This window comes from Lynx rufus, unplaced genomic scaffold (assembly GCF_022079265.1).
Source record: "Lynx rufus isolate CCGP_SWC_20201006 ecotype Redwood Valley unplaced genomic scaffold, mLynRuf1.p SCAF_28, whole genome shotgun sequence".
NCBI classification, from domain to species: Eukaryota; Metazoa; Chordata; class Mammalia; order Carnivora; family Felidae; genus Lynx; species Lynx rufus.
The window spans coordinates 12,111,738-12,138,869 of record NW_025814843.1 but is presented as its reverse complement, the minus strand read 5'-3'; the positions used below and the strand labels follow the sequence as shown (position 1 = coordinate 12,138,869).

Genomic DNA, 27,132 nt, shown 5'->3' with positions numbered 1-27,132 from the left:
GCGCCCCAGACTGCCCTCGCCCCGGGGTCCCAGTCCGTCCTCACAGATCCCAGCCCTGATGTGTGGGGTCTGCAGGCACGGGCTTTCACGGTGGGGATCAGCCTCACTTCCCAGTGTGGACATGGAGCACAGAGGGAATCCGTGGGGGCGAGCAGCCTGGCACGTGCTGAGGCTGCGGGCCCCACGGGCACCCTCTTGGCTTGCTCTCGTGTCAGCTCCCGGTGATGGATTTTCTACCTGCTCGGTGTGACCCAAGGCCCACAGAGCCAGCCAACACGCGCGTCGGTGTCGCGAAGAGATCCCCGATGCGGGGCCGCTGAGCGGGGGTGCCTCGCGAGGACAGTGCCAGTGTGGACGCTGTCGTCCTAGCCTCTGGAGGGAGGCGAGGCCCACGTGCAGGGGTGCCATGGCCGCCTGGCCACATCGCAGGGGCCGCTGGGGCGCGTTTTAATGAGCTCACGGCTGTTCCCAGCTTCAGACAAGCACGTCCCGGATCCCCCGCACTTAGGGGCCTGTTTCCCAGCCCCTAAGTTAGTCAAAGGGATCGAGTCACCCAAGCTCTTGCTCTTGAAGGGTCAAGACCCCTGCAAAAATCAGGTAAAGGGTACGGACCTTTCCTCAGAAAATGCACACACACATGTACACTTGTAACACGTGCACACACGTGCACAGATATGCTTGCACACACATGCACAGACACACGCACGCACAGTGCACATGTGCACATGCGTGCACACATACACATGACAGAGCACGTGTATACACGTGTACAGATACATGTCGCACGTATGCATACGTACACCCGCACAGGCACACACCACACGTATACACACGTACGCATTTACATCTGCACACGTACGCACACAGCTGCGGTTTTGGGGGCTCCCAACCCCTAGACCCAGGCAGGTGGGACACCTGGTCAAGGAGGCCTGCTGGAAGGCCCCCCCCCCCCCCCCGTGTCGCGCTCCCTGACGCGTCGTGTGCCTCGCAGGGGCTGTCTAGGGCATTAAAAAAAAATTTGTTTTTAATATTTATTTATTTTTGAGGGAGAGAGAGAGCACGAGTGGGGGAGGCACAGAGAGAGAGGGGGAGACACGGAATCCGAAGCAGGCTCCAGGCTCCGAGCCGTCAGCACAGAGCCCGACGCGGGGCTCGAACTCACGAGCTGCAAGATCACGAACCTGAGTTGAAGCCGGACGCCCAACCGACTGAGCCTCCCAGGTGCCTCTGGAGGCATCTTCTCATCTCTGGGGGAGACGCAGGAGGGTTTGTTGCCCTTTCCTGCAGAGCGCGTGCAGGGCTCGCAGGCGTCAGCGGTGACACTGGCTCCGGGTCCAAGGTCTCGGGTCTGGTGCACATCCCTTTCTCCCTCTTGACGTGTGAGAAACCTCTCCCTTCCGGCTCCAGGATTTCCCGCCCCGCGCCCAGTTCCCTGCATCGTCCGCCAGGGAGCCTTCGCGTAAGTTTTACTCTGTGCAGCTCGAAACAGAGCTGGACTCGGTCGCAAGTGTTCTTACTCCCCGAGTATGAAAGAAAGGGACGCCGAAACACGTAAAACCGTCCGCAGCCACTTGCCCCCCGGACCCCATGCGTCCGGCAGCCCCGCTCACGCGCCCCTGACAGTGGATCGCACGCCCTCCAGAAGGTTTCGGGAGCCCTTTGCTTTGGTGGGGTCTCAGGAGCGAGCTCTGGGGATCACAGGGGCCCAGCGTCTACGGAGCTTGGAATTCAGCATGCGGCCTCCCCTCCGAAGCGTGCGGGACCCCCACTGTCCTGACAATGTACCCATGAGGCCCACTCGCCTCCCGCTACCGTCCCCGAAGCCGGGAGAGCTCACGTGTCCCGGCTCGGCCAACCAGCCGGGCCTGAATGAGCGAAGCAGAGGTGGGGGTCCCGTGAGCAGCGCGGGCACCTGTGGTGTAGACGGGGGCCATCGGGGGAGTCGGCTGCTGCGCTTTACGGTGTTGGCTCTGAGCAGCCTGGGTTCCTCTCTGCCCCCCAGACTAGTCAGCGAACCCTCCTCTGGTCTCTCAGACCCCAGGAAACTCCCCTTCTGCCTGAGAGCCTGAGCGTGTGCCCACAGGGTCAGGAAGCACCCTGCCGTGTGCGTGCCCGTGCCCTGTGCACACCGCCTGCACCGCGTGCTGTTCGTGTAAGCAGGCACTCACTGCTGCTCCTGCCAGCGGGGGGCAGGACGAGGACAGAGCAGAAGGGGCTCCCGGGGGTGTGAGGAGAGAGCCCAGTGCTAGGAGCCCCGTCTGACTCCCGGGAACCTGGGCCCAGCGTCCCAACCTGTGCAGCAAGACGTGTCCACTGAGCATGGGGCGTCCCTGAGTGGGGCCTGGGGTCCTTCCGACTCCCACACCCCCTTCCTCGCTGGCACAGGGGACGTAGGATTCTGGCCTCCCCGAGACCCCAGTCTGAGCAGGAGCACAGCGGGTGGCCTCCTCCGCAGCCCCTGGCCCCTGGCCTTCCCGACACTGCCCACTGCCGGGCTTTGCTCTCTGCCTTCGGCGGCTGATTTACATGAAAAAGGGATTTTATTTCTGGAACCGCCTCTTCCTTCACCCTCAGCCCCCGTGAGCCCCCGGACAGCTCCGGGCGCACCGCAGCCCCTCGGCTGGTAACCGAATGGGCACGTGCTTCACTGCCGCAGCTCAGAGGGGCCGTTCCCGTCCTCGCCGAAGGCTGCACGGCCCGGGGTCCCCGGGGTGCCTTTTCACTCCGCGGGTAATCTAGTATGTCTGTCCGTAATGAGTGCAGTCAGTTCACTCGCAGAGCCTCGTAAAATTCGGCCTTCTCGCCATCGGTGCACAGCGCGGCAGGGTCTGCGGGGACAGGGCCCCTCCCGGGCCGGGGGGCCCCACCTGCCCAGCCTCCCCCACGTGCTGATGGGGGGGCGTGGACGCCAGGGGGCGGGCCGGTCCACCACTCAGGGCCTAAAGAAAGATGGGTAGCTTCTGAGCCTCAGTTTCCTTGTCTGCGAAGTGGGAGGGTTCATGCTGCTTGGACAGAACAAGGCCGCTGGGGGCACAGGAACCACACAGAAAGTATCTGCTGCTGCTGTGCTCACAGGGTGACGAGAGCGGCCCCAGGAAGAGCTCCCGGCCTAGGCTCTGGGGGCAGAGGGGTGGACAGGATGACCCCCCTCCCCGGGGCTCCCTCCCCCAGGGACCCTGTTCTGGCTCATCCGAGCCCCGTGAGCCCCAGCAGCGGGTGCTCCCCGGAGCCGAGACCAGTGCGCGCCGCACCTGAGCCGCACGCGGCGACCGGGCCGCCAGGGTTTGTTCCCGCCGCGAAGGAGCCCCCTCCGGAGCTCAGACCTCCCACCTCCTTCCCCAGCACCGCCCTGGGAGGCTCCCGGTGGGCACCACTGTGTTCAGATGTAGGGGAGGGAGATGAAGTTCGTGTCCCAGTGGAGGTGGGGGGCGGTGGGGCCCGGGCTGCAAGTCAGGTTCTCAAACTGGGGTGAGTCACCCCACTGCCTGCGGCCTCGGTCTTTCCGTCCGAAATGAAGACAGGACCACCTGAGAGCGATTTGTGATGCAGTAGTTAGGGAAATCTGCGTGTTCCCGACGCCCCACAGTCCCAGGGCTCCGCGTGTGCCCCGGAGTCTCCCAGACGAGAGCACACAGTGCAGGGCGATGTCCGCACAGCGAGAAGCTGTCCTAAGTGGCCATTGAGAGGGCTGGAAAACGGGGCTCCCCGGGGGGCCCAGTCGGTCGAACGCCCAACTTCGGCTCAGGTCATGATCTCCCAGTTCGTGCGTCTGAGCCCCACGTCGGGCTCTGTGCGGACAGCGCTGAGGCTGCTGGAGATCCTCTGTTCCCCTCCCTCTGCCCCTCCCCCACTCACGCTCTGTCTCAAAAATGTGATAATAAAACGTCAGAAGGGGGGGGTCAGAACAACAAGGGGAGGTGGCTTCGTGCCGTGAAGTATTACGCGGGGCTACAGGCAAATCTGCAAACATCGATGCGGACAGAGCTCAGACACCACAAAGGGAAGGGGAGGGCGGGGAACGAGCTGTCCGCCCAGGTGCGGGGACCACGACGTTCTGGATGCAGACTTGCAGGTGAATGATGTCGTGCACACACACAGCAGGAGCCTCCGCAGGTAGACCGGGGAGGCAGACACTGGAGGAGGGGAGGGGAGGGCAGCTAAGAGCAGGAGAGACGCACACAAACAGGGCCACACAGCGTGGCCGGAGCCGGAGGGAGCGAGGACCCGTCGGAGTAGGGGAGCCCGAGGCCCGATGTGCACGCGAGGGAGCCGCAACAGGTGTGTAGACGAGTGCTCGGTGCAGGGGAAGCCACGCCTACTGACGCAGGGTCTGATTGTGGTTTCCCGTCCTCGCTGGATCGGCGGCCTCAGTGGCGGAGCCCCGGCCGGTTCCCCTGTCGACCTGTTGCTTCTTAGGTGCCTTGCTGTCTACGGCAGTGTCTGGCTTCCCGTGTTCTGGAGTCTGGTGCATGAGCCACGTTGTGCACGGGGCTGGGGCTGGACAGGTGAGGCCGTGTGGACGGTGCTGCAGGATGGGGACGGTCACACCCGCCACCAGCGGTCGATTTCCAGCCGGGTCCTACTTCGTGTCTGGTCTGCGTATAACTTGAAGCCGGCTGGGCCTGCTCGGGGCCAGTGTCAGCAGTCCTGACGTGGGACAAACACAAACCGCAGCCCCCAGCAGGGCCGAAGAAGGAGGTGCAGTGTCGATGGCGTCCCCGACCGTGGATGGGGGTGGGGAGGGTGGGGGGGGTGGGGGTCGTGCGCCACAGCCTAGCCTCCTTAAGCACCTCCTTGGAGCAGCCGGTACGTCTCCCCCTCGTCCGGCTGTCGCCCCCTGAAGAACCTGCCCCTCAGCCCCTCCAGCCCCTCCCAGGCCCTGTGATGGGCACCCTGCTTGGTGAGACAGAGAAGCAGGCCGAGCAGCGACCTGACCCTCAGCGGCCTTGCGCTCAAGCCCAGGTGGACATAGCCCCGTTCAGCGGGTTCTGTGGGTGTTTGTAGAAAACGCTGAGGCTATGGCACTGGAATGTTGACCCCGGAGCCCCCCGTCGGAGGCCGGAACGGGACACACTCTGTGTAACCGCGGAGCCTTGGGCTTGGTCCGCCAGGCTGGGGGCTGCCCTGGCCGGGGGTCCTTGCACGTGGGGTCCAGGGCGCCCCCGAGGGCTCATTTGGCCTCTGCAGGTGGCAAATGAGACCCTTGGCCACCCAGCGCCTCCTTTACAGACTGTGCTGTGAGGGTGAGGCCGTGGTCATCCACGTGGCTGAGAACGGGCTCCTGCTGAAGGGTGGGGGCGGGCGGGGTCCTGACCCTCCTGGGGTGGAAAGTGCGAACAGACTACATCAGCAGGAGGAGGGCCGGGGGGGCTGCCGATGGAAGAGCTCGGTCCACCAGGCGTCCCGCGTGGCGGGCAGGGCTGGGAGCAGCCACTCTCAGAGCTTCCCTGGAAGGCTCCAGAAAAGAGCATCTGTTTCCGAGGCTGCTTTTGTGAGTGGAGGCGGCCCCCGCGGTGGTGACAACAACCTAGGGACCCGGGAGGAGGGGCCGGGAGTCTCCAGGGAGGGAAGGTGCTGCCAGAGGTTCAGGGGAGACCAGGGGGGGCTTCTCTGCCCGGGGCCGGGGCGGCCCGGTCCACCTGCCGTCCACCAGCAGAGGGCAGCGATGCGGCACCGGGCCAGCCCGGTGTCCCATCGGGGAGCCGGGAGCAGCCGGCCAGGCCCCACAGGCCCCGCAGTACCCACCCCACCAGCCAGCACGTCCGGAGAGGAAATGAGTGTAGCCGGGCGTGCCTGCCTTTCTGTGGGCCCGTGTTGGCTCCTGGTGACGGCCACCTACCTTTCCAAGTGCGTGGACACCAGCTGTCCCAGATCCGGGTCCAGGCCCGGACTGCCTACCTGCCTGGAGCTCTCGGTCTGTCCAGTCGGCGCACGCGTTCTCGGGCGGTGGGCGGCACTGACCCGGGCACCCGTTCACCGGTTCTCGGGGCCGTTGTGCTCGTGGGGCCTGGGAGCCGCGGGGGGCTCTGGAGGCAGAAGTGGGACACGCTGTGGACCCACGGTCGGCCTGGAACCCTGCCCGGGACACCGGCCACAGAGCCGGGGGCCCACAGACACCTTCTGGCTCCTGCTTCCCTCCTGCGGGCAGCCGAGGGCAGCGCCTCCGAACGGCTGCTTATTCTTTCTCCAAACACGGTGGGCAGGAAGTTAGTCCCCAGCAGGTAGTCCAGCGGCCCCGACCGTCCCGAAGTGTTTGCTCTGCCCGGAGGCTGGGCCGGAACCTCCTCGCGGGCTGGTAAGGTCCACGCGGCCGGGTGCACTCCCGGCTGGACCGCATGCAGCCCTCGGGGTGAACGCCAGGCAGGCCGGGGTCGGGGAGGCACAGAGCCCAGGCGCGGCTGTCCTGAGGCAGGGGCCCATCCGAGCGTGGGGCGCGGGCGGTCCGGCCACGGGACGTGTGCACATCCCACCAACGCGACACCGGCCCTTGACTGCCCTCTCGTCCTCTCCCAGGGGTTTGCGGCGCCTGCACAGAGCGGTGGGGAGGGGTCTCCGCGCCCACCGCAGGGTGCACCTCCCCTGAGTAGGGTGCGTTTGCCTGTGTGTCCAGGCAAACACACATCCACACACACATCCACACATATACGTCCGCATCTGTGCACATCCACACCCAAACCCACGTGCGCATACCCCCACCTGCACACTTGCACGCATACATGCACACACATGCTTAAAAACACCTGCGCACAGGTACACGCACGGACACACAACCACACACACACGCACGCGTACATATTCTCATATACACGCACCCACACACATCCACACACGTGTACGCACCTGTTCACCCACACTTGCACACCCACACACATCCACACGCGACATCCACACGTATACGTCCACATCTGTGCACATCCCCACCCAAACCCACGTGCGCATACCTCCACATGCACACTTGCACACATATGTGCACACACACGCTTAAAAACACCGCACAGGTACACACACGGACACACAACCACACACACACGCACGCATACATATTCTCATATACACGCATCCACACACATCCACACACGTGTACACACCTGTTCACCTACACTTGCACACACACACACCCACACACATCCACACACACATCCACACGTATATGTCCACATCTGCGCACATCCCCACCCAAACCCATGTGCACATACCCCCACCTGCACACTTGCACACATACATGCACACACGTGCTTAAAAACACTTGCGCACAGGTACACACACGGACACACAACCACACACACACGCGTACATATTCTCATATACACGCATCCACACACATCCACACACCTGTATGCACCTGTTCACCCACACTTGCGCGCGCACACACGCGCACACACACGCACACACACACACACACACGGCAGTGCCAGGAAATCACAGGTCCCTGCAAACTGCAGTCACTGTTGCTGCTGTAAGCCAAGGGCCCCGGGGAGGCTCTCAGGCCCGGTGTGTCCCCCCCCCCCCCACCGAGGCAGGTTTATTGCCTTTCGGTGGCCATTCACCCCCACAGCCCAGGTGGCCAAACCTGGACTCTCTGCGGGGGCCCAGGCCTCTGGCCGTGCCCCGCCTGCAGGGAAGGGTGAGGGCAGCCTGGCACAGCGGGCAGAGCACAGGCCAGCAACCCAAACCTGCGGACCGCCCACAGCGAACCTTCACTTCCGTTCCTTCACGGACAAGCTGGGTTGCACAGCGCACCTCCGAGGGCACCTGCGGGTCCACAGACCGGCTGTGGATGAAGCCGCGAGCTCACTGCCCGTCCGGCCAGCACTCACTGCTGTTCCCATCCCCACCAGACCCCAGGAACGGGGAGGGTCTGCAGGAATCCATTCACGCTCTTCCGGGGGGGCGGGGGGGGACCAGTGGCACACCGGTGAACAGCTGTGGCTCTGTGTCCCTGGGGCTTCTGAAATTCCGTCTTCTGGAGTCAGCGCTGCCGTCTGGTTCCGGGATCCAGAGCTCCCGGGACTGGGGGACTTTCGGAGCTTCTGGCGAAGCTGCCCTGGGGAGTTTGGATGGAGGGCCTTAGGAGGCCCTGCTTTTGTTAGCTGGGACACCAGTCAGAAGGACCCACATGTGGGTCGTACAAGATGCAGGTTTCAGCTCAAACGAGGAAAAACGTTTTCACGGACAGCACCGTCCAAAGACAGAAGAACTCTGGCCCGAGCTACTGGGCACCCTGTCCTTGGATGGAATCAACCAGGAGGTGCAGGCCACTTGCTAAGAATCCTGTGGATGGAGTCAAAGACCCAACGGGCGCGGGGACTGGATACTCACGGAGACCTCTGGTGGCTCCACCTGGGTCCAGTTTCCCACGGAGGGGCTGATGGAGTAAGGACCGAGGCTAGCCGGTGGGGGGTCACGTAACGCACCTTTTCCCCCAGGAGGCGAGGGTGGGGCAGGGAGGGTGGGGGCCTGGCCGTGGATTCCTCACAAGTTGCCGAGGGCTTGTTTTCAGGGCAGGGCCTGGCGGGTGGAGAAGCCCTGAGGACCAGCGACCCCAACCTTTCCCGCTGCACGGGGCGGGGTGGCATTGCCCTGTGACGAGAGCTGGAGGGCCGGGGACCCAGCCCAGCCCTTCCCGGGCTGCCAGCCGGGCTCTGCTGCCTGGGGCTGGGCTGGCCTGCAGAGCCCTGGCTGCGAAGCCTCCAACCGGCCTGCTCGCGGGAACGTCTGCAGCCCGGCGTGGGCACGCGGAAGGGCCGCTGCCCGCCCCCCACTCCAGACTGCTGCAAGGGGACTGGCGTGTGCCGCTCGCGTTCCTGCGGAGTTAAAGGCCCTGAAGTCCCTCCCCGTCCCGGGCGGGTCAGACCCTGGAGATGACCCCGGACGCCAGCGTGGGGGCTGACGGAGGGCCCCAATCCTCCGGTGACAACCCCCCCCCCCGGCCCCACCTCCCTGCCCTCTCCTCTCTCGGTACCCCTCCCGCGCGGGGCCCTGGGTCTCCCGGCTCCTCTGATCTCCCCCTGCCCCCGGGGGTGCCTCCCCGGCGGCGCCGCGCCCCCGCGCGCACCGCAGGGCCTGCCCGCGTCTACGCCCCCCGCGCGCTGCGGTGTCCGGAGCCGGAGCCGGGCGGGGGTGCGGGCCCGCGGGGGCGGCGTCGGGCGCCTTCCTCCGCCAGTCCCTCCCCGGCGGCCGCCGCTCGGCGCCTTTAAGGCAGCGGGAGGGAGCGGCGAGGCGGCGGCTGCGGCGGCCGAGGCGCGCGGGGCGGGGGCGCGGGGCGCGGCGCGCGGAGTCCGCTCGGGGCCGGAGGAGGCTCGGCGGCCGGGGCCGGGCCGGGAGCGGCGAGGAGCGCGCGCGGCGCAGCCGGAGCCCGCCGCCCGGGACATGGCCAAGGCGGGCCGCGCAGGTGAGGGCGGGCGCGGGGAGGGCAGGGCCGGCGGCCCGGGGGAGGGACCCGCGCGCGGCCCAGGTGAGCCCCCGCGCAGGTGGGCGGAGGTTCCGGGAGGGCCGGGCCCCGCGCGCCCCGCGCGTCCTTCCTGCGCCCCCCGGTCCCCGGAGGGGCGCCGCGGGCGGCGGTGGGGGGGGGCCGGGGCTGCGGCTGCCGGGTCCCGTCCGGCCGCCACCCCCCCTCGGCTCTCCGGGCAGCCCCGGAGCGCGGGCACCGGAGGGCCCGTCTCGAGGCCACCGCTCCCTCCCGCGCCCCCAGCGTCAGCCCGGACGCGCCCCCCCACCCCCACCTCCAGTGCCGCCGCTCGCTCCATCCGGGACGCGGCAACCTCCCCCCCCCCTCCCCCCGCGCCACCCAGCTCAGTCAGGAGACCCAGATTTCTTCTGGGGAAGGAGGGGTACTGCGCGCCGCACCGCTAGGGAGCCGTCCCGCCCCCTCCCCCACCGACCCCGGACGCAGAGCCGCAGGTGCGAAGGTCTGCGGGTCTGCAGGCCTGCCTCCCGTGGGGTCCCGCGGGCTCTGCGCTCCCCCGGGCGCGGGCATGGAGGCCAGCGGGGTGAGGGAGTGGGCGTCAGTCATTCGTTCGTTCCTGCATTCATTCATTCAGCCAGGCGTTAATTCCCCAGCGTCCTGCGTGCCAGACCCGGGCTGGGCGCCGGGGGTCAGGACGGCCACCCGGCTCTGCCCCCGTCTGCACGGTCTGGGCCTGGCGGCGCCCCCAGAGGCCCCGGGGGGAGGACAGACCACCAGGCTGGCGCACAGTGGTGACACTGGCGTGTGTAAATGCACCGTGAACTCACCCCCGGCCTGTGACCCTGGCAGGTGCGGTGCTATCCCTGGGGACCCGGCCTTGGTCTGGCACGAACCCCACCCCTCTACCCACAAGCAGTGGCCGTGATGGAATCAGTGTGAATTCGCCCGTACGCACACTCGGGCGAACACCCTGGTCCGTGTGCACATCCACTGCCGCCCCACGGGTGCTGCTCAGAACCTTGGGTCGGTCCGGACCCCCCTGTATGCACGCTGGGCGTGCGATTTAGGGCCCGGAGGAGTCCTGCCGGGGTGGGGCTGGCTGAGTGAGACGCATCTAAACACCCCTTTCTCACTTCCCTCCCTTTCCCCTCCTGGAGAAGGCTGTCTCCCTCTTCCTCCTCCAGGAGCCTGGGGCCTTACCCACCCCCTCGCCTCCCAAAGGGCACATGGCAGGGTGTGTGTCCCGCCCGCCGCCCCGCTCCGCGTGTGCGTGCACAGCCCTGCACAAACCACCTGCCGGGTACAGTCACCACGGTAGAGGCTAACTGTGCCGCCAGAACTGGGTTCCGGGCAACATGCACAGTGATCCCGGGAGGGTGGAGATGGTCCTGGCCCCCCTTTAAGGCATCTGGAAGCAGATACTCAGAGAAGCTTTCCCTCCAGGTGGCCCAGAGGGTCTGGGCAGAGCCTGGGCACCCAGCCGGGTCTGCCGGACCCTAAGGGTGCTGAGTGACAGGGTTTCTCCATCACTGCCCCGTCAGGCCACCCCCGCACCAACGGTCTGGGGTGCAGTCTGGTTCCTCTACTGTAGCCTGTGGGTCGTTTGGTTCCCCAGCTGCCAGTCCGTGGGCATTTGTTCAGTGCCGGGTGAAAACTGCCCCGAGCGTCTGTGCCTCGTGCGGCTCTAACATCTCGTCTTTTCTGGGGCATTCTGTGTTCGGCCCTTCCCTTCAGGGCAGCCCTGACCCCTCCTCTGTGGATCCCGTGCCCGTACTCGGCCACCGCTCCAAGGAGCCTTTTTGGGATTGAGCCAGCGAGATGGGGTTACGCCTCCTTTTCTCAATCTTTCTGGGTTACTTTGCATTTTGTCAATGTCCCTTCTCTTTAGGCTCTAAGCCTACTGACCTGAAAACAGCTTCCGGTAACATGTTTATGGGACCCATGGTGGCAAAGCCCGTGTGGAATGATCGGTGAGCTTTAGAACAGAGGCGTCCTCGCGGGGGGGGGGGGGTGTCCCTCTCTGCACAGCTGGAGACACTAGGGCCCAAGGAGGGGACATAACAGAGAGGGTTGGCTGTTCGGGACTGTCTACCACAGATGGGCAGACTGGTGATCAGAAATGATCAGGCCTTCGCTCTGGGGTGCCATTAGAACCAAGGGTGGCTGAAGGTGGGGGTGCAAGGGCTATAAGGGTATGTTCTGTGGCCTAGGAGACACTTCCTCTGAAAACTGGCCAAGGGACCACCTAGTGAGGTTTGGGCCCCAGAGCCACCACAGTGCGTGACTCTGGGATCATCGTATTGTAGTCCAGTGAATGGTGTCCCTGGGCTTGTGCAGTGTACCGCCTGAGCAGCTAGCCATGGCACCGTCAGCTATATCAGACAGGCGCCGAAGGGAGGCAGTAAAAGGACTTTCACTTGGTCGGGAGGACCCAGGTGCAGGAAAACATGCTGTGAGGTTCCAGAAAGGATTGGATAAATTACAGGGTGTGGATCTCAGACGGGTTACTACTAGTTCCCAGCGTCTGGGAGATTTCAGTCACCCAGCCCAGAAGTGTTGTGCCCTGTGTCCGGTCTTGAGGGGAGGGAGGGCCCTGTGGGAGCTCCAGGTCCGGTGGACTAGGGCGGGGGTGGGCGAGGCCTCCCTGGGGGGACAGCTGTTCACACCCAGGCCTACCTGTGGCCATCCTCCAGTGCGGTACAGACCGGAAGAAACTAGGGGTGGTTCGAAACAGGGAGGGCTGGCGCTCTCTAGGAGCCGCGCCTCAGAAGCTGGCCGATTTGGGCAGGAAGGTGGCGCATGAGGGGCAGGCCTTGGGTCAGCTAGGGGCTGGACGAGGAAGATTTTCCCGTGGAGGGGCCAAGGGAGGGTGGAGGTAGGGAGGGTGGCAGAGGGGTCCTGAGGGTGGGGAGAACGGCCTGGCCCTGCACGGAGGCCCTGGAGGGCGTGCGGGGCAGGGCTGGGGTGCTGGAGGGGTGCATGGGGAGGGGCGAGGCTGGAGAGAACCCCGGACAGAGAACAGCATGGGAGGCGGGGCGGGGTGGCGAGGTAGTCCCTCTGCCTGCTTCGAGGGCGGCTCAGACCCGCGTGGCAGAACCCACTCTGTTGGGAAGGGCTGGTTCGGCTTCCTGCCCCTGCCCCCCACCCCCCGCTCCCAGTGCCCCAGCGGTTTGGGACCTCTCAGCTGGGCAGGGCCAAGGCGGGTGGGGAGGGGGGGGGGCGGTGCTGGGCCTTCCAGGCTGGAGGAACCTGTTTATTTGCTCCCAGGAGCTGGCCGTGTTCCGAGGGCCTGTGGGCTGGATTGCATCAAACCCGTACTCCGGGGGGGTGGGGGGGGGGCGAGCACTGATCGTCCAGTGGCAGGGACAGGGGGACACTCCCAGATCCTCCTGTTCAGAGCCCTCGGCAGGCCCGGCCAGGCCACAGAAAGGTGGTGGCAAGCCGGGCCTCGAACCTGCATCTCCAGAGTCTCGGTTCGGACCTTGTTCTGCCGTCACCCAGCTTGTCACCATCTCCAAGCCAGGCAGCGTCCTGGGCGCCCCCGCTCCAGCCGTGGCCAGATCTCTTGGAGGAGGGTGAGATTCTCAGCACTCTGGGAAGCTGCCGGGGGATTCAAGGGGCCAGTCTGAGGAGCCCCCAGGCCTCGGGCACTAGGATGGCTCGTAGGTGTCCGGGAAGGGCATGGCGTTCTGCAAGGAGGTTGCAGATTCACTCGGAGGAAACGCTGGGTCCAAATCAGAAGCCAGCGTCCCAACTCACGGCTTGTCTAAAACTTTGTCTCTGAGACGCCTTCCCTGCAGCGGTGGGAGTGCTGGAGCTCTGGAGGGTCTCCCACCCTCTGCGGAGCCACCTGTCCCGGCGGCTCACCGGCGGCCCGGCAGACCCCAACTAGAGACCCTTTGCTGCCCCGAGGTCTGGGCCCAAGCCCCTGTCCCAGCAGGAGGCCCCTGTTTGCGAGGCAGGTGTTCGGGGTTCGCAGGTGGGACACAGAGTGTGAGCCCACGGCTAGACACCCCTGGCTGGGCCACGTCGGATCGGCCAGGAGGCGTGACGTGTTTCGTGGACGTCTTAGCCTGTTGTGATGGTTCCCCCCCCGGGAGAAGTCTGGAGGTGGCCGACCCCACCTGTTAATCGTGTGCGGGGCGGGAGACCGAGGCCAGAAAGGCACGGGGTCGCCCGGAGACCCATGGGGCTCCGAGTGTGGGGATGTCCCGTGGAGTCCAGGCGTGGGGGTGGGAGGCGCGGGGTCGGTGGGCACAGCCTGGCTCGTGATGTCGGCTGCCGTCCCCAGCATGCTTCCACCGGGCGGCTCGACGGCGTCTCTTTCGATGAGGGTTGCTGTGGCTCCCATTCCGTGGATGAGAAAACGGAGGCCCAGAAAGATCGAGGGTCTGGTTGTAGACTCCCGTGAAGTGAGAGGCAGAGCTGGAGGGAGGACTCGGGTCTCGTCTGTTCTCGGATTCGCCATTCCTAGCGGGGAAGCTGTGCCACGGAGAAGACGCTGGTTGATCTTGAACCTTCTCTCGGTTTCCTCATCAGTGAGGGGGCAGGAGGAGGCGAGGAGGAGAGCTCGGGGGCCAGGACCAGCCCCCTCCTCGCTGGTTTGTGCCTTGGGGGCCCCCTCCCCCCTCTCCTGTCTCCCAGGGACCCCCAGAGGTGTGGGGGGCAGGGCAGAGGACAGAGAGAGCACATGCCTCTGGGGGGCCTGGCCTGCCCATCACCAGATCTGCAGCTGGGCTGGGGAGGGGGCAGCCGGTCCCTCACCTAAGGGCTGGAGTGGGAGGGGGCCGAGAGCATAGCAAGTGAGTTTGGAAGCCACGTGAGATCCCAGCACCACCCCCCCCCCCGCCACGCGCCCTCGAGCTCTCTCTACTCCCCGTTTTAAAATTCTTGTTTTCTAAAGAGAAAGAAAATGCTACACTGCAACCCCTTTTGCAAAGGAAGGAGCCGTAGTGAGTCACTCCGGAGGTAAAGCCACCTCCAGGGCCCCACGCCCGCCCGCCCCCCTGCACAGCTGTGTGGCCACAGTCCCCGGGGTACACGTGTGGGTGGGGGGAGCCTCCTGCCTGTAAGCGGCTCCGGGGTGGGAGCAGGGGCCCTGCCGCGGCCCCCGCCCCCCGCCCCCAGGCTCTCCCGGGGCTGCATTTACGAGGTTCACTCTCCTGCGGCCTGAGAGCCCCCTTGCGCCTGTTGGCTCGGCCTGAGGCCGGGGGGTGGCCTGTCTGGGGGGCGAATTCAGGCCCCGGGGCGGGGGGCGCGGGGGCTCAGTGTGCGTGGTCAGGGCCGGCGGGGACAGGTGCTCCCTGGGCTTCTTGGTGCGACTCTTCCCCAGGCCGGAGTGCCGCAGAGCAGAGCGCGGGGCTGACCCTCCAGGGGAAGGTGCCCGCGGGCTGTCTGGAGCCTGCCTTCCTTGGAGAGGGTCCCCCCCCCCCCCCCCCGCCGTTTGTTTGCAGAACTGCGCGGGGCGGGCCGGCGAGGAGGTGTTCCCTTCCCAGATGACCCGTTATTCTGGAAGGGAGGGAAGGTAGCAGCCTGTCAGCCGGGTTGCCGAACGAGGGTTGGAAGCAAAAACATGTGGCGGAGCAGAGAGGCCTCTTCGGAGGCGCCTGCCGCCGGGGCCCGTCCGCTGGGCGCCCCGTGTGTGCCCTGCTCAGGGAGAGACCTAGGTGTGTGGGATGCGGGGTGAGCCCGCAGGGGCAGCAGCTGTCCGGGAGCCTGTCCCTGGAGGCTTGCGGCATCCGCGGCCGGCCGCCCGTCATCACGCGCACACCTCTGACCTCTGACCTCCTGTGCACCTGCTCCAGCCGGTCCGGATCCGCGTCCTCCTCCTCCCCCTCCTCCTCCTCCCCCTCCTCCCCCTCCCCCTCCTCCCCCTCCTCCTCCTCCCCCTCCTCCTCCTCCCCCTCCTCCCCCTCCCCCTCCTCCCCCTCCTCCTCCTCCCCCTCCTCCTCCCCCTCCTCCCCCTCCTCCCCCTCCCCTCCTCCCCCTCCTCCCCCTCCTCCTCCTCCCCCTCCTCCTCCCCCTCCTCCTCCCCCTCCTCCTCCTCCCCCTCCTCCCCCTCCTCCTCCCCCTCCTCCTCCTCCCCCTCCTCCTCCCCTCCTCCTCCCCCTCCTCCCCCTCCCCCTCCTCCCCCTCCTCCTCCCCCTCCTCCTCCTCCTCCCCCTCCTCCTCCTCCTCCCCCTCCTCCTCCTCCTCCCCCTCCTCCTCCCCCTCCCCCTCCTCCCCCTCCTCCTCCTCCCCCTCCTCCTCCTCCCCCTCCTCCTCCCCCTCCTCCTCCTCCCCCTCCTCCTCCTCCCCCTCCTCCTCGGGATGCCTCTGCCCGGGCCGTGGCCTGAGGCTTCCCTCTCCGGCCCTCACCCCCCCTGGGGAGGCTGGTCCCCGCTGAGCAACTCTGGAGTCATCCCTGGTGGCAAAAGAGCTATTTTCAGCCTTCCCATTACTGCCCAGTGTGCAGGGGGTGTCTATCCCTTGTTGGCTCTTTGTTCCCTTTGCGTGCGGTGTCGTCTGGAGCAGCGAGAACCTCGCGCAGCCCCCAGGGTCCCACCGCGGCTCCTGGGGCTGTGGATCGGCACCCGATGGGGGGCCTGCCCGGCAGAGGCGGCCTGGGGCCCCACCCTGCTGGGTAGCAGCCTGGGAGCTGCAGGTGGTAAGTGCCCACCTGGGGTCACCGTGACCCTTTCCCCTCCCCGCTCCTTGCTTCGGGCTCACGGTAGGTAGCCTGTGGTGCCCTTCGAAAACCCGGGCCGGCTCAGCGAGGTGGGGGTCTCCGCGGCCCAGGCCTCTGTTTCCCGCTCCCTGCAGGGGCTCCTGGGGGGGACTGGCAGGAGGGCCCCCCGCCCCATCTCCTGTCCCCCACCCGCCCTCCTGAGGAGCCCTCGTGGCAGGTGCTATGGGAGCTCCCCTCAGCGGGAGGGGCAAGAAGCCGGTGGGACAGAGGGGGGCGTCTGGGGACCTCTGCTTCCACCGGGAGGTCAACTTGTACTTGTGAAAAGTACAACACATAGCCAAAGCTATTAATCACTAATTGCCTCCGGAGTAACGTGATTAACGGGCATTTAAATGCTGTATTTATGAGATTACCCGCAGGTCTTCAAGAAGCGTATTTTTTCAAAGTAACTGGTTTGGCCAGCCGTGTCCTGTTGGGAGACGGGGATCCTAACCCCGCTCTGGCCCGCGCCTGGGGACGGGGGTGTGACGGCGGCCAGGCCAGCTTCCTCCGTGCGGCTCTCAGCTGCAGGCGGGGGTCCCTGCCCCTCCTTGTTGGGCTCATGGGCCGTGCAGGTCCCTGGCTGCACAGAGGAGATGCCCCTTGACGGTTCCCCGGGGGCCGGCGTGGCCGGCGTCAGGGGAAGGCGGTGCGAGTGCGTTTGCTCGGTGGTGCCCGATTGGCAGCTGGCTCTGTGACCGGGCAAGGAGAGGGGGCCGTGGCCTGCCGTGTGGCCGGGTCATGGCCACATCTGTGCTCAGGGCCGTGGCTCCATACGTGGGCTGCTGCAGGTGTGGGCTGTGGTTGGGGCCAGGTTGCGTTGTGGCTGGTCTCAGGCTCATTCTGGACTCCTGGCATGGAGCTGCCTGGTCCCCCAGAAGCTGGACTCCTTCCGGGCCCTCCAGGATCTGGGCTCCGGGCACCCGGAGCCCCAGCAGACAGGCCCTCCCAGGGCTCCCCGCGTGTCCCCGAAACAGCTCAGCCCCATAAGCTCATCAGTGGCGCATACAGCAGTTTGGGACATGTTTCCATAGCAACCAACCCCCAGCCAGCATTGGTTTCCTTCGATGATGCTTTTTTTCTGGAAGCAGCTTCTCCGAGCCTCTCGGTCCCTCCCTAGTGTCCCCACAGCCCCGTGAGGTCTGCCCTGGATTGGTCTGCTTCCCAGACTCATCCTGACCCCAGGGGGGCCTGAGGACAGGCCGGGGAGGGGGGGATGCTCCCCCGAGAGGCCCACCCCCGTGGTCTCCCCTGAAGTGGGCCGGGAGAAGCTATGGGCCTGTGGGGGCCGCACCAGGTATCTGCCCCAGGGAACCCACAGCCCGGGGGCAGGCAGGCCTGGACCCAGGTGCTCGAATGGGCACAGGTGCGGGACCTCGGGAGCATGGAGGAGGCGGGGCCAGACCAGCAGCATGGGTGGGCATTAACAGAGGGTGGGCTGGGGGACCCTTCGGGCACCGACGGGCAGGGACGGGCAGGAGCGAAGACGGCGTGGAGGGAAGGAGCGCTGTTCCCAGAGGCCGTGAGCTGCCGGAGCCCAGGCCGGCAGGTGGAGGGAGCACGTTCTGGCCCCGGGAGCTCAGAGGCTGGGGGGGCGGGGAGCTGCACCAGGGAGGGGATGGGGACCCGCCTGCTCGGAGCAGTTCCCGTCGTGCCCCCTGTGCCAGTTTTAGGACCTGAGGACAAGGGCCGCCCTCGGAGTTTCTGTGTGTGACTGTACCGGTGGAGGGCCAGGCCCCGTGCTCGGCCTCTCTCAAATATCCGTTCATTTAGGGGCGCCTGGGTGGCTCAGTGGGTTCAGTGTCCGACTCTTGATTTCCGCTCAGGTTCTGATCCCAGGGTCGTGAGTTCGAGCCTCGTGTTGGGCTCTGCACTGAGCGTGGAGCCTGCCTGGGATTCTCTCTCTCGCTCGCTCTCTCTGCCCCTCCCCTGCTCACACTGGCTCTAAAAAAATTTCATTCGGTTACTCCTCATGGCCACCCTCTGTAAGTCCTGTCCTTACTCCCATTTCACAGAGGAGGAAACTGAGGCACGGCGTGGTGTGGTAACACTTACTGAGAATCCCAGCGGACAGGCGGCAGGGCTGGGGCTTGAACCAGCACCAAGGGGGAGGGTGAGCGGGACGGTGGCTCATATCACACGTGAGGCAGAAGGCCCGGCTCTGGAGAGGGGGGGCCCCCGCCAGACCCTGCGTCTCACTCTGTCCTGCTCGTGGACCCCTGGAAGCCGGGGCGGGATCAGAGCAGCAGTGAGATGTGGCTCCGTGTTGCGAGGCTGGGTGTGAAGCTGTGTGAGCGTGTCTGTGTGAGCCACATGTAGGCTCTGCGCTCTGTGTGTCCCCAGGGTCCCCACCGCCCACAGGGAGTCTGGTGGCCTGATTGTTTCCGTAGCATTGACGGTAGCGAGACCCACACTCTGGAGCCGTTCTCGTCCATGCGTGTGCACGTGTGTTTGTAAGTGCACACGTGTGGGTGTGCACGTGTGCATGTGTGTGTGTGTGTGTGTTTGTGTGTGTAGGTGCACAAGCATATGTGTGTCTGTGTGTGTGATGGACACAGAGAGAATGGGGACAAGGGCCTACGTGAGCCACAGCAGAGCACTTTTCTCTCTCAACCCGTGTCCCCTGAGGCACGTGTTGTTGGGACGCAGCATGTGTCTCCTTGGCCTCAGGCAGGGCGGGGGAGGGCAGGTGCAGTGCCGGCCGCCCCACCCCAGCCTCTCAGGGGCACTTGAGGGTCCCTGGAGGTCTGGGACTTGGCAGGTGTTACCTGAACACCTGCGGAGTGTGGCTGTCACGGCAGACGCCTGGGTCCCCTCCTTGCTCCTTTGAGCCAGACTTCCCATTTTGGAGAAGGTTCTAGATCCAGCTTCTTGTAGAAGCGGCCTGATGGCTTTGACCCATGTCTTTCCTTCCTCCCAGCCTGCCCACCCTCTCTTTAAGGCTCAGCTGAGGCCCCCTCCCCGGGAAGGCCTCCAGGCTCTCCAGCCTGCAGGCCCTCTGCCTGGGGACCTGTGTCCACACCTGTGGGGCGCAGTGTTGACATTTAGTGCTGGGCCAGGCTGGCCTAGGGGGCTTCACTGGGTGCTGGGTCCCCAGGCTGCGTCCCAGGGGGAGGGACTGCTCTCTCCCTAACTGCTTCCTCCAGGCGCCGTCTGGCCCCCATCTGGCCCTAGAAGACCGGGCCAAGCCCACGTCCCTGGCCTTACAGGGCTTTGCCCTCTGGCTGGGCCCCTGGGCGCAGGGTGGGGTCTCCTTCCGGTGGGCTCTTGCCCTCGGGCTGGGGAAGGGTTTTCCCTTTTCCCTCCTGTCCTGATTTAGACCTTTAAGTCAGTGTGGTGGGGGAGAGGGGCCAGAGGAGAGCGTGCGGGGTGTGCTGGGGGGCGTCTCTTGGACCTTGGAGGAGCAGAGGGGTCTGTGGCCCTGGGGGGAGGGCGCCCCCGGAAGCCCCCGCGCCCGTCTAACCCTCGGTCCGGCTCCTGAGGGGCTCAGCGTCCCCCAAGTGCCGGGATGCCGCGTGCGGGCCGCGGGCCATGTGCGCAGAGTCTCCCGACAGTGAGGTAGCGCCTACCCATCTCACAGATGACAAAGGTGAGGCCCGCCGGCTTCCCACGCTTCTGCCACAGACACGTAAGTGGTAGCGAGGAGCCCAGGTTTGTGCTGCTGCACGGCCACACGCTGGCCTTTCTGCGATGTTTTCACCCGCGGCTGCGAGCTGGCAGGTGTGCATGAGGGACAGGGACGGGGAGGGGGTGATGTGGGAGCGCGTGTGAGTCCGTGTGTCTTCAGGACCGGCTCAGGGACGGGGAGGGGCTTTGGGAGGACGGCGCTCTCCAAGGAACGTAGGTGCACCTTCCGATGTCCACGTGGGCCTGGGGATACCCAGACGCTGACCCGCAGACCCGGTGGGCAGGCCGGACGGGTCTGGCGTCTGGTCGGGCCTCGCCTCCGTCACTTACCAGCTTTGTGACCTGGAGCGAACAGGTGCAGGACAGGGACGCACGGTCCCTCCGGGGGCTGGTTAGGGTTCCTCTAGGTAAGCGGGGGGATGCACGGTCCCTCCGGGGGCTGGTTAGGGTTCCTCTAGGTATGCGGGGGACGCACGGTGCCCTCTGGGGGGGTTAGGGTTTCCTCCAGGTAAGCGGGGTATCTGGCACATTCTATGACTCAGCACGTCACTTTATCCATTTGCCCAACATTTCTCGGAGCTCCCCTCCCCGGGACCCTGTGCTGGACACAGCACGCAGAGAGAGGCAGCGTGGGGACCAGCTCAAGGACACTTTACCCTCCAAGCTCTGGGGTCACTGAGCCCAGACGCTAACGGTGTGGCCCTCAGTGCACCTGATCTGTGGGCCCCACCCCATGCTTGGGAGACTCCCTGGTCCTCTCGGCATCGGGGTCCCCCTCTTCCCGAGTGTGTGGGTGATAGAGTCTGGGTCGGGAGCCCCCTGTCCACAGCGGGCAGTGTCCCACCCAGCTCGGCCCCCTCCCCCCTTGCACCTGTCTCCCCTCCATCCGGCTCCAGACACGCGGCTTCTTCCCGCCCCTCAGACGTGCCCAGCTGGAAGAATGTTCGCACGCATGCACTCTGTCCGTGTACCCCACACGTGTGTGTGCAGGAGCATGTGTGCGTACACACGTGCACACGCACTTGGTGTGTCTGGCCCTTTCTCACTGATTGACACCCTGTCGGAAAGGCCTTCCTCTCATGCCCCCCCAAGGTCACCCGCCCATCACTGCCTCCCTTTGTCACATAGGACCTCGTTGAAGGATCTGCTGGAGGAACAGGGGAAGGGCACACCCCCACGTGGAAGCCAGTCACGGCTGCTGCTTGGCGCTGCCCGCCTTCGCGGGTTCTCGTGTCTGCGTGCGTGGACAGCTGAGACCCCACCCCACCCTTTCCCGACATTGTTTGCGGTGGCCCCTGCCTGAGAGGAGGGATTTGCAGGTGTCCAAGCAAACTTACCGTATGTTTCAAAAAATTTTTGAGAGAGAGAGAGACAGAGTGTGAGTGGAGGAGGGGCAGAGAGCTGGAGACGCAGAATCCGAAGCAGGCTCCAGGCTCTGAGCTGTCCGCACAGACCTTGCCACAAAATTGCTGTATTTAAAAACCAATGCATAAATAAACGGTAAAAAAATATTTTTTTAAAAAAGGGGCACCTGGGTGGCTCAGTCGGTTAAGTGTCCCACTTCAACTCAGGTTCGTGATCTCGCAGCTCATGAGTTCAAGCCCCGCGTCGGGCTCTGTGTTGACAGCTCAGAGCCTGGAGCCTGCTTCGGATTCTGCCCCCACCCCCACCTCTGCCCCTTCCCTGATCATACTCTCTCTCTCTCTCTCTCTGAAAAATAAGTAAACATTAAAAAAAAAAAACGAACACTGCAGGGATGCATTTTGAAGGCAAGAATAAACCGTAAACAAGGTAAAATGTGCCTTTGAACAGAAATTCGGGTACCGACTTTGGCCACAGAGGAGAGTCAACCGGCAGGTGAGGGTCTGTTCGAAAGGAGAGGCACACGAGAGTTCAGTGTCCACAACTCCCTCCGTGCTGGCCTGTTCTTCAGGCCATGATGCCACCGTCAGCTGCTCGGGGAAGGGGGCAGAGGTAGGAGGCAGGGTCCTATTTTCTCCACGTCACTCTCTGCTGCGAAAATCATCTTTGTCAGTCACCCGACCCAGCTCTGCGTCCCCCGCGCCCCCGCAGAAGGTGAGCTCCGTGCGGTCCCCACCCTCACTGCCGCCTGCTCGCCGCGGTGTCCCCAGCACCCAGCGCGGTGCCTGTGGTCCGGGCAGCCCTCTCTGACACCGAGCCCCCTCCGTCTTGGCCCACTGCAGCGGGGAGAACGGCTCTCCCAGCGGAGCCAGCCCAGCTTCCCCGCAGCCGGGCCCTCCTGCCGGGGCCCCCTCGAAGCCCAGCCCGTCACCCACGTCGTCGGCGTGGCAGCAACCTAGGGTGATGGTGGCCCAAAGGGACGTAGTGGGGGTGGCGTGTGAGTGACAAATTCTGGAGACTTTCTCTTTCCTCAGGCTGGAGGGAGAGAGAGAGAGAGAGAGAGAGAGAGAGAGAGTGTGTGTGTGTGTGTGTGTGTGTGTGTGTGTGTGTGGAGGGCTAGCAGAAACGTCCTTGCCTTTTTTCTTGGACGGAGTGTCTCCCGAACAGGTGCGAGGGCCACCATGTTGGGAACTTCTCCCAAACCTGAACCCTCGCTATTCAAGCTCAAGAACCAGGGAGACTCGGGTAAAGCTTCAGATGAGCCCATCACTACTTACACGCTTGCAGCCCATGCGCGCCCCGCCCCCCAAACTCAGGGACCGAATCTTGGGGCCAGTATGACTGTCCTGACCATCCAGGTGCTCGCTTCTTGGGAACAGGATGGATTTGGACCACAAGGGATGTTGGCATGTTAATATGGCGTGTGTGGTGGGTTTTAGACCTTTAGTATCTGTTGATGGAGAAACCATATAAAATTAATGTAAATTCAGCAGAAGTTTATCTCGTCGTACTTTTGGTATCACCGAAATTTCCATATCCGTTTGATTTATACCTACATGCACTTCTTTTTGTGGTTTCACTATTTTTTTGGTGATATTGTAAGCGGTATTGTTTATTTAATTTCAAATTCTCATCCTGTGTTGATAATATAGAGTGCAGGTGACTTTTGTATATTGACCTTATATGTGGCGATCTTGCTATATTCAACTATTTGTTCTCAATAGCGTGTTTTGGTTTGTGGATTTTGTAGAACTTTTTTATTTTTACAAGGTTTTAAAAAAATTTTTTGGATGTATATTTATTTTTGAGAGAGAGAGCACGGACAGGGGAGGGGCAGAGAGAGAGGGAGACACAGAATCCGAAGGAGGCTCCGGGCTCTGAGCTGTCAGCACAGAGCCCGACGTGGGGCTCGAACCCACGAACCGCGAGATCATGACCTGAGCCGAAGTCGGACGCTTAACTGACTGAGCCCCCCGGGGGACCCCATAGAGCTTTTTTCTAAAAAAGATGTTTATTTTGAGAAAGCGAGCAGGGGAGGGGCAGAGAGTAAGGGAGAGAGAGGAGCTCGAACCCAAGAACCGTGAGATCTGAGCTGAAGCCAAGAGTCAAACACTTAACGGTCGGAGCCCCCAGGCGCCCTGAGCCTTTGTTTTCTGTGTAGACAATGAGCCCATCTGAGAACAGAGGCAGTTTTGTTTCTCGCCCCGTCTCACGGCACCGGCTGGATATCCTCCACCTACGTCGGGGACACAGTCCCTCCCCTCACTGGAAGTAGTCAGTTTTGGTGCATCCCCTGCGGGAAATCCAGGGCGCGTGAGTGGGAGATTGCCAACCACCGTGCCACAACGCCCGCCTGGTGGGTAAGAATCGAAAGCTTCGAGGGTCCCCGTGGGGAGTGGGGGCCAGACCCAGCTTTACACCCGGAGGTGGCTTCCGGGCTTCAGAAAGGGCTTCTCGCCTGGCGCCCAGGCTGGGTGTGTATTTGGGAATTTGTGGGGGGTGGGGCAGGAGGGACAGGCAGGAAGCGGTGTCCCTGGGCCGGCGGGGCTGGCCTCACCCTTCAGGAACAGTTTATGTGCTGGGATCTGGGCCCCGGGCAGGGAACAGTGCCAGCATCCTGCAGGGGTGGGGCGGGGCGAGGAGAGCAGGGACTGGGCACAGGGGGCATGGGAGCCATGGCTGGGGAGAGCGCCCACCTCTCACTTGCTCATTGGCCCCAGCCGTGTGTCCCCGACGGGCGCCTCCAACATGAGTCAGAACTGAAAACGGTTAGTCTCCGTCAGGTTTCTCCCCTCGCACAGATGGGGAAACTGAGGCAGGGGCATTGCTGCTACAGGAATGTGGGTCTCTCCGACACAAGACTTGTGTGCCTGGTGGTCAGGTCTGAGGCCCTAGGAAAGACGTACCCTGTGTGCCTGGTGGTTTTACCATTTGCCACAGAATCCAAGATCCGATCAGTAGCTAGGATGCACTATTATTTTATAAACCCTGGAACTATGTGGGGGCTGGGGGCGCTGACCCCCCCCATAGTCAGGGGCTGGGGGTGCTGATCCCCCCACAGTAAAAGCTCTGCATATGACTGGGGTCCCTGGGTGGCTCAGTTAAGCCCCTGACTTCGGCTCAGGTCGTGATCTCACGGTTCGTGGGTTTGAGCCCCACGTCAGGCTCTGTGCTGTCAGTGCAAAGCCTGCTTGGGATCCCCTGTCCCCCTCTCTCTCTCTCTGCCCCTTCCCTGCCGGTTCTGTCTCTCAAAATAAATAAAAACATTTTTTAAAAAATTTAAAAAATCTGCATGTGACTTTTGACCCCCCCAAACTTAACTACTGATAGCCTACCCTTGACCAGAGCATCGCCAGTAACAGAAACAGTCGATTAACACGTGTTCTGTGTGTGGTATGAGTTACATACTGTATAAGTGCAGTAAATTAAAGCTGGAGAAGAGAAAACGTTAAGAAACTTACATGAAGAGAAACTATATTTACAGTGTTGGACTGTGTTTATTGAAAGAGGAAACCCCTGTGTGAGTGGGGGGTACGCTGTGAGCCACGACACAGGGTTAAGGACGACGCACTCCATGGGGCGCCTGGGTGGCTCAGGAGGTTTAGCGTCCGACTCTGGCTCAGGTCATGATCTCACGGTCCGTGGGTTCGAGCCCCGTGTCGGGCTCTGTGCTGACAGCTCGGAGCCTGGAGCTGCTTCGGATTCTGTGTCTCCCTCTCTCTCTGCCCCTCCCCTGCTGGTGCTCTCTCTCCCAAAAATAAATAAACATTAAAAGAAATTTTTTTAAAAGCGAGATGCACTCCGGTTTTGAAGGTGTTGGAGTGCGTGAAACAATGCGCACCTTAGAACTGATAAGGTAGGATGGTTTATAAAATTAACAGTCCCGTGAAATTACGTGTTCCGTGTAAACGCTGCCTCCTCCCGGCCTCCCCCCGTCAGGTTCTGCTCTGTGGGGATAGTGTCTGGCTGGCATTTGGGGCACGCCCTTCCCTCCACGGCGCTGCCTCCGCATGTACGTGCGATGGCGGCTGATGTGGACACTGGCCGTGCCCCAGGCCCTGCGCTAACGAGCGCTGTGTTGAATTTGCTTGAGTTTTCCGACAGGCGGCGCTGTGTTGAATTTGCCCGAGTTTTCCGACGGGCGGCGCTGTGTTGAATTTGCCCGAGTTTTCCGACGGGCGGCGCTGTGTTGAATTTGCCCGAGTTTTCCGGCGGGCGGCGCTGCGCTGAATTTGCCCGAGTTTTCCGGCGGGCGGCGCTGCGCTGAATTTGCCCGAGTTTTCCGGCGGGCGGCGCTGCGCTGAATTTGCCCGAGTTTTCCGGCGGGCGGCGCTGCGCTGAATTTGCCCGAGTTTTCCGGCGGGCGGCGCTGCGCTGAATTTGCCCGAGTTTTCCGGCGGGCGGCGCTGCGCTGAATTTGCCCGAGTTTTCCGGCGGGCGGCGCTGCGCTGAATTTGCCCGAGTTTTCCGGCGGGCGGCGCTGCGCTGAATTTGCCCGAGTTTTCCGGCGGGCGGCGCCGCGCTGAATTTGCCCGAGTTTTCCGGCGGGCGGCGCCGCGCTGAATTTGCCCGAGTTTTCCGGCGGGCGGCGCCGCGCTGAATTTGCCCGAGTTTTCCGACGGGCGGCGCCGCGCTGAATTTGCCCGAGTTTTCCGGCGGGCGGCGCCGCGCTGAATTTGCCCGAGTTTTCCGGCGGGCGGCGCCGCGCTGAATTTGCCCGAGTTTTCCGGCGGGCGGCGCCGCGCTGAATTTGCCCGAGTTTTCCGGCGGGCGGCGCCGCGCTGAATTTGCCCGAGTTTTCCGGCGGGCGGCGCCGCGCTGAATTTGCCCGAGTTTTCCGGCGGGCGGCGCCGCGCTGAATTTGCCCGAGTTTTCCGGCGGGCGGCGCCGCGCTGAATTTGCCCGAGTTTTCCGGCGGGCGGCGCCGCGCTGAATTTGCCCGAGTTTTCCGGCGGGCGGCGCCGCGCTGAATTTGCCCGAGTTTTCCGGCGGGCGGCGCCGCGCTGAATTTGCCCGAGTTTTCCGGCGGGCGGCGCCGCGCTGAATTTGCCCGAGTTTTCCGGCGGGCGGCGCCGCGCTGAATTTGCCCGAGTTTTCCGGCGGGCGGCGCCGCGCTGAATTTGCCCGAGTTTTCCGGCGGGCGGCGCCGCGCTGAATTTGCCCGAGTTTTCCGGCGGGCGGCGCCGCGCTGAATTTGCCCGAGTTTTCCGGCGGGCGGCGCCGCGCTGAATTTGCCCGAGTTTTCCGGCGGGCGGCGCCGCGCTGAATTTGCCCGAGTTTTCCGGCGGGCGGCGCCGCGCTGAATTTGCCCGAGTTTTCCGGCGGGCGGCGCCGCGCTGAATTTGCCCGAGTTTTCCGGCGGGCGGCGCCGCGCTGAATTTGCCCGAGTTTTCCGGCGGGCGGCGCCGCGCTGAATTTGCCCGAGTTTTCCGGCGGGCGGCGCCGCGCTGAATTTGCCCGAGTTTTCCGGCCGGCGGCGCCGCGCTGAATTTGCCCGAGTTTTCCGGCCGGCGGCGCCGCGCTGAATTTGCCCGAGTTTTCCGGCCGGCGGCGCTGCGCTGAATTTGCCCGAGTTTTCCGGCGGGCGGCGCTGCGCTGAATTTGCCCGAGTTTTCCGGCGGGCGGCGCTGCGCTGAATTTGCCCGAGTTTTCCGACGGGCGGCGCTGCGTTGAATTTGCCCGAGTTTTCCGACGGGCGGCGCTGCGTTGAATTTGCCCGAGTTTTCCGACAGGCTCCCACCCCCCCCCCTGCCGTCTGAGGCACAGAGGGTGGGGGGCCCTCTGTCATCTCACGGCTTGACCCCTGGCCCCTTCCAACCCCGACCTGAGCTCTTGACCAACACGCCGCGCGCATCCTCCTCAGACGCGGGGGCGCTTTTCAGGACGTGGGGCCCACGGCACGCGCCGTCCCGGGACCCGCCTGCCTCCCCCTCCTCTCCCAGCCGCACCCGGCGGGCAGCCTTCCCCGCGCGCACACCAGGAGCGACTGCGTCCTCGCGGCCGCCGCGAAGAAAGTCCCTTTACGGCCGTG

General features: G+C 64.2%; 1 protein-coding gene across 1 annotated transcript; it reads right to left on the bottom strand.

The window, feature by feature from the left end:
- Window positions 1-2,763: 2,763 nt before the first annotated feature.
- On the bottom strand, window positions 2,764-26,889 carry LOC124519712 (collagen alpha-1(I) chain-like). Its single transcript, XM_047090141.1, has 9 exons — window positions 25,170-26,889; window positions 21,747-22,056; window positions 16,567-16,804; window positions 8,696-8,804; window positions 7,914-8,044; window positions 7,674-7,752; window positions 6,118-6,343; window positions 5,899-6,026; window positions 2,764-2,828 (listed from the first exon to the last, which is right to left on the bottom strand). The coding sequence occupies exons 1-9, from the start codon at window positions 26,887-26,889 to the stop codon at window positions 2,764-2,766; spliced, it is 3,006 nt and encodes a 1,001-aa protein (XP_046946097.1).
- Between the last annotated feature and the right edge of the window lie 243 nt (window positions 26,890-27,132).